The following is a 6,272-nucleotide window of genomic DNA, read 5'->3' on the forward strand; positions in this document are numbered from 1 at the left end:
CCCCAGGGGAGCTTCCAGGTTTAAACCACACTGGTTAAAGTGAGTGGATCCCCCAACTCCACCCCAAATGCTAGGGGAGAGGGACCGTGTCAGTTCCTCAGTTGTCCAATTCAGAAGAGGACTTCCCATTTTCACGGGGCCTTTGAGAGGGAAAAATAAGTCATGGGAGGCATCCAGAACAGTGACCGCATGTGCTACCCACTCCCCAGACTTCAGGCCAGTGCTGCTCCTTGCAGGCAGTGTGGCCAACTGCCCACCAGAGGGCACCAGGAGGCTGGTCCTCGCTTCTCCGGGGCTGGCAGGCATTCATTCGCCTTTATGCTGCTGCTGAGTCTATACTGGACAGACTCCTAGACAAGACCCTTGCACAGGACACTGGCTCCCTGCAGCCACAGAGATGCCTGGGATCCCTGGAACCTCGCGTGCTGGCCGCCCTGTGTTTACTGGCTGAATAGTGTCCAGACCAGCCTGTCCTGGCAGGCATTGGCCCAGTTTGGGAGAGGAGGAAATTGTCTCCCACTGCCTATTAGCTGCAGAAGCAGCATGTGCACTGTTGCAGGACAGTCCAAATGTAAAACGCAGTGTTTTCCCCATCTCCCACCTTGGCAGTTTGGAGCTTCCCATCAGATGCTTCTGTCCTGGAAGAGCCCCTGTGGGCAGGGAAGCCACTGCTGGGGGCAGCGTCCCGGCTGACACACTGGCTGTCACGTACTAGGCACGTGCTGCAAATTGAGTGTTGTGTGTCTCGCCCCTGACTCCTGCAGTCTTACTGTTTTTTTGAGACAGTGTCGCTCTTTCGCCCAGGCTGGAGTGCAGTGGCGTAATCTCGGCTCACTGCAACCTCCGCCTCCTGGTTTCAAGTGATTCTCCTGCCTCAGCCTCCTGAGTAGCTGGGATTACAGATGCCCACCACATGCCTGGCTAATTTTTGTATTTTCAGTAGAGACGGGGTTTCACCATGTTGGCCAGGCTGGTCTCGAACTCCTGACCTCGTGATCCTCCCACCTTGGCCTCCCAAACTGCTGGGATTACAGGTGTGAGCCACTGCGCCCGGCCTTGTTATTTTTGAGGCGGAGCCTTGCTCTGTCGCCCAGGCTAGAGTGCAGTGGTGTGATCTCTGCTCACTGCAACTTCTGCCTCCTCGGTTCAAGCAATTCTGCCTGTGGCTGGAGGATGGGAGAAGCCTCCTGAAGTCAGGGGCAGAGAAGGCAGGCTCCCCACAGGCGGCTCTGGAGTTTGCTTTTTAAGATGTCCCCCAGGCCGGAGTGCAGTGTCAGTCTTGGCTCCTCGCAACCTCCCCCTCCTGGGTTCAAGTAATTCTCCTGCCTCAGCCTCCCGATTAGCTAGGATTACAGGCGCACGCCACCACACCCGGCTAATTTTTTTTAGTAGAGGTGGGGTTTCGCCATGTTGACCAGACTGGTCTCGAACTCTTGAACTCAGGTGATCTCCCCCCCCCCCCGCCTCCCCACCTCGGCCTCCCGAAGTGCTAGGATTACAGGCGTGAGCCACCGTGCCTGGCCTTTGGCTCTGGGGTTTTCTCACCTGCAAAGCTGCTGCCTCCTGCTGCTGTCCTGCCCCGTCAAGCCAGCAGGCTTGCTGGCCAATGTCCTCCACTCAGAGGCTCCTTAGGCTCCCAGGGAACAGCGGAAAGGGCTGGAAGAATGGCGAATGGGGAAGGAGACTTGCCTGTTTCTACCCAGTCCTGCTTTGCCCGAAACACCTGCCCCAGCCCATTGAAGGGCGGGGACCTGCGGGAGGGTCACGTGAGATGGCTACGCTGAAGGGTCTCAGGATCCAGCTTAGCTGGTGTTAACACCAGATGGTAGCAGTGGAGCCCACTCTCCAGACTGGGAGGACTCAGCAGGCAGGGATGCAGGGAGGGGAGAAGGGGAGACAGGAACAGCCCCTTAAATGCTTTGGAAGGGAAATGGGGGTTGCCTCCTTCTAAGAGCATTCCGGGTACTGAAGCAGCCTGGAGGGGAGAGGACTCCGTGCCTTCAAAGAACTAAAAGATGGCCTGTTGCAGGTTGGGAGGCACATGGGAGGGCTGGAATCTCCAAAACCCTTGGCTGCCCTCACACTGGGTCCCCAGCACTGCCCCCCAGCCCGCCACCACCCGCCTCTCCTGGCATTTCCTATGATTTTTTTGTTGTTTTTTGAGATGAAGTCTCACTTTGTTGCCCAGGCTGGAGTGCAGTGGCATGATCTTGGAGCCTCTGCCTCCTGGGTTCAAGTGATTCTCCCAACTCAGCCTTCCAAGTAGCTGGGATTACAGGTGCATGCCACAACGCTCTACTAATTTTTGCATGTTGGTTGTTGGCCAGGCTGACCTTGAACTCCTGGCCTCAAGTGATCCATCTGCCTCAGCCTCCCAAAGTGCTGGGATTACAGGCGTGAGCCACCACGCCTGGCCGTCTGTCTGCTATGCAGGGAATGGAGGCTTTTGTATTTCTACAGAGATGTATTCCCCCAGCCCTCAGCAATGAGAGGTGCCATGTGTCTTCCTAGGGCTTTATGTAAATAACTCCAGTCCTCACAACAACCTTGAGATAGGCACAACTCTTACCCACTTGCGCTGGTGAGGAAACTGAAGCACAGAGCCTGCTTAGCTTGTTTTCTCACCTTTGACCAGTACAGGGAGCATTTCCTCTCTTCCCGGCAGCAGTAGTGCAAGCATGGTGCCAAATGACCACCGACCTTTGCAGGGGGATACAGTGGGGCCTGGGGCCTTTTGGAGCACATCTTTGTCTAGAGGGTGTGGCCAGTGGATCTTCAGCCTCGGGCCCAGTGTGGACAGTTCTAAAGACTTGGCAGCAGGAGCCGGAAATCCAGACTGAGTAAATTGTCAGTGCCTAACTTAGAAATGTTTATAACATTGTGCAAGCCAAGTACACCCAGCTCTCTGCTGCAGGTGTCTGCTAACAGCCAGGGCTGGGAGGGCGCCTCCCCAGGTGCCATCAGGGCGGTGCTGCCTGGGAGGTAAAAGGAGAGAAGGGTGTCAAGCTGCCAAGCTCTCCTGCGGGACCTTTAGGCAGGCAGCGTGGGAAGGGCCCGGGGCTGACCTGAAAAGCCCTGGGTGAGGTCTAGTTAGGGTTGGAGGAGGGACAAATTCATCCACCCTAAGGCAGCCCTTGACAGAGGTGGGCGTGTTCCCTGGGAAAAGCCCATGGGGGTGGAAGAGTGGACATTTTGTCCCCCTTCTGGCCCTAGGGCTTCCCTCTCCCCTTTTTCCCTAGAGATGGAGCCCCATCTCTAGATGGACCACCCTTGGGGTCCAGAGTCCCCTATTTCTTTTGGCTTTTCTTGACTATCTGAAAACACAGATGAGCTCATCCATCCCTCCCCATATTTAAGATTCATTTGAGGCCGGGTGCGGTGGCTCAAGCTTGTAATCCCAGCACTTTGGGAGGCTGAGACGGGCGGATCACGAGGTCAGGAGATCGAGACCATCCTGGCTAACACGGTGAAACCCCGTCTCTACTAAAAAATACAAAAAACTAGCCGGGTGGGCACCTGTAGTCCCAGCTACTCGGGAGGCTGAGGCAGGAGAATAGCGTGAACCCGGCGGGCGGAGCTTGCAGTGAGCTGAGATCTGGCCACTGCACTCCAGCCTGGGCGACAGAGCGAGACTCTGTCTCAAAAAAAAAAAAAAAAGATTCATTTGAAGGTCTGGTCTGTTTCAGTCCCAGGCTGGTATAGAGGTCAGAGCCATGAATACGACAAGACGTGTCTAGTATAGTCCACAGACTCTGCACCACCATGGGCAGGCTAATGAGATGTCATAAGATGTCCTGGGGTAGCTGGCACACCAGGTCACAGCTCCTGGATAAAGACCCACGTCTGATCCAGTGAACAGCCCTGCTGCCCCAACCTTGGCTTCTGCCTCTTGGCTGCCTTGCTTCCTTAGGATGACCCTCCTCCACTGCCCCAGCAGCTGGCAGAGGCTGGCCAGGTCCTGCCTGCTGCCCACAGCCCTGGGTGCTGGGACCAGGGCTAGTTCGAGGCCCAGCTCTGCCTTCAACTCCCTGTGGGACATGGACACAGGGCTCCCTTCTCAGGGCCTACCCTGAGGGTTAGAGTGTCCTAGAGGAGCCATCACCCAGGAGGAGCAGGGCAGGAGCCACAGCGCCTGTTAAAGCTTAACAGCATCCCTGTGCCATTAACACAGGAATGGTCAGATGGGAATATACAGCTTTGGGCCTTGGGAGGGGGCACTTCAGGCTGAGGGTCACCCAGGTCCGCTACTGCTATGTCTTCTGAGGCCATACGTACAGACCCAAGGAGACCACAGCTTCCACTTGGTCCCCACCGGGCATGGCACCACCCCCACCCCGGGCCTGCCCCCTCCAGGTCCTACCAGGCCCAAGAGGAGGCCCTCAACCTTCAGCCTGGGCCCTGGACTCTAGACCCAGTTTGTCCCAGTTGCTTAAACCAGAGGAGCATTTGGATAATCTAAGTCCATTTGAATAAGTCCAACCACTTCCTGCCATAGACACAATTTAGAGATGAGGGGAAGGACAGCAACTCATGTAGCCAAGTCTCTTCCCCCCACACAAGGCAGCCAGCATGGCCATAGGCATCTCAGCTCAGCCTTGTCCTCAGCTGGCACACATCCCCTCCCCAAACGAGGAGGTCACTGCCAAGATGCATTCATGCCCACCAGCACTTTATTGGCTATTTAGTAAATGCCATTTGGCTGAACACTTTTCCATCTTTTCCCCACAGGGGTTCAAGCTGGCAGCATTTGCCACCCTACTGGGTCCAAGGGTCGGGGTGGACAGGGAAGAAAGGGTTGTGTCACCTGGGCTCTCCAGCCTCTACTGGGCAAGGAATCTGCTGCATGGTGACAGTGGGCCATCCATGCTGGGGCAGAGCTGGCAGCTCCAGGGCCCGGGTCTAAGGTACCATCTTCCACCATTTGAAGGCAAAGGGCACCCGGCGGACGTTGGCACAGGCGCAGATGTCTCCGACCTCCGTCAGGTAACAGTCAAAGTCATTGATGAAGGTGCACTTGAAACCCAGGGGCTCCAGCAAGCGGCAAATCTTTTCTTCCAGGCAGCAGGTCCCTTTGATTTGGGGCCCAAAAGGCTTGGGGATCCCCAGGTTCTTGCCCATCACAATCATCCGCAGCTGTCAGAAAGAAAGGGTGAGGCCTGGGCAGGGATCAGAGGCCTGAAAGCCCGCGCCCCACCTGCCTCTCTGTGGTCAGGCCAGACCAGGTGTAGCAGGCGGGCAGCCGCCTCCTCCAGGTCAGTGAAACCCAGCTCCCTTCTGCTTAGCCCTCCAATGGCTGTTTCTCAACAGCAAGACAAAATCCTGCCTGGCCAAGGTCTGGGATTGTCAACTTCTCCAGTTTCTATGTTTTGATTATTCTGGCCTCTTATGGTCTGGATGCAACACACGGCTGCTGCCTCCACTGGAACGCTCTCTCCCCACCCCCTCTTGTCAGCTGACTGCTGCACATCTTTCATATCTCAACTCCTTCTCAAAGCAGCTTCTTGCCACCACTCACCCCTACCGGACCACACTGAGCTGATCAAGTTAGAAGACACCCATGGCATCAGGGCCTGTGTCCCTAGGACCCAGGGAAGAGGTCAGCAAGTGTTGAGAGAATTGGGGCACCTCAAATGCCTCCGTTCATTTTAAATACCTATATAATGGGTCAGTTGTTACATGAGAAAGTTCAGATATGAGCCACAGCTGGCATAGGCTTGGTGAAGCCAGGACCTCTTGTACTCACAGCCCCACTCTTGATTATGACTTCTGGTTTAGAATAAGTAGGAACAGAATTTTTAAAGACAAAAATAAACAGTTTTGCTCTTGTTGCCCAGGCTGGAGTGCAGTGGCGTGATCTCGGCTCACTGCAACCTCCGCTGGAAGGTTCAAGCGATTCTCCTGCCTCAGTCTCCTGAGTAGCTGGGATTATAGGCCTGTGCCACCACACCTGGCTGGTTTTGTATTTTTAGTAGAGGTGGAGTTTCTCTATGTTAGTCAGGCTGGTCTCGAACTCCTGACCTCAGGTGATCCTCCCACCTGGGCCTCCCAAAGTGCTGGGATTACAGGTGTGAGCCACCACACCCGGCCTCAGAATTATTTTATTTTTTTTGGTTTGGTTTATCGGACAAGGTCTTGGTTTGTTGCCCAGGTTGGAGTGCAGTGGCTCATTGCAGCCTCTACCTCCTGGGCTCAAGAAATTGTCCTGCCTCAGCCTCCTGAGTGGCTGAGACTATAGGCTTGGGCCACCACATCCAGCTGTTTTTTTTTTTTTT

At 55.4% G+C, this 6,272-nt stretch overlaps 1 protein-coding gene across 1 annotated transcript in view; it reads right to left on the reverse strand.

Annotated features, from left to right (window-relative positions):
- Positions 1-4,649: 4,649 nt before the first annotated feature.
- Positions 4,650-6,272, reverse strand: part of PADI6 (peptidyl arginine deiminase, type VI) — a 31,534-nt gene continuing 29,911 nt past the window's right edge. Inside the window, exon 16 of the mRNA XM_011998462.1 lies at positions 4,650-5,133. Coding sequence (XP_011853852.1) covers positions 4,900-5,133 — 234 coding nt within the window. The 3' untranslated portion in view covers positions 4,650-4,899. The remainder of the gene's footprint in view (positions 5,134-6,272) is intronic.

Source organism: Mandrillus leucophaeus, unplaced genomic scaffold, assembly GCF_000951045.1.
Source record: "Mandrillus leucophaeus isolate KB7577 unplaced genomic scaffold, Mleu.le_1.0 Scaffold571, whole genome shotgun sequence".
Lineage (NCBI taxonomy): Eukaryota > Metazoa > Chordata > Mammalia > Primates > Cercopithecidae > Mandrillus > Mandrillus leucophaeus.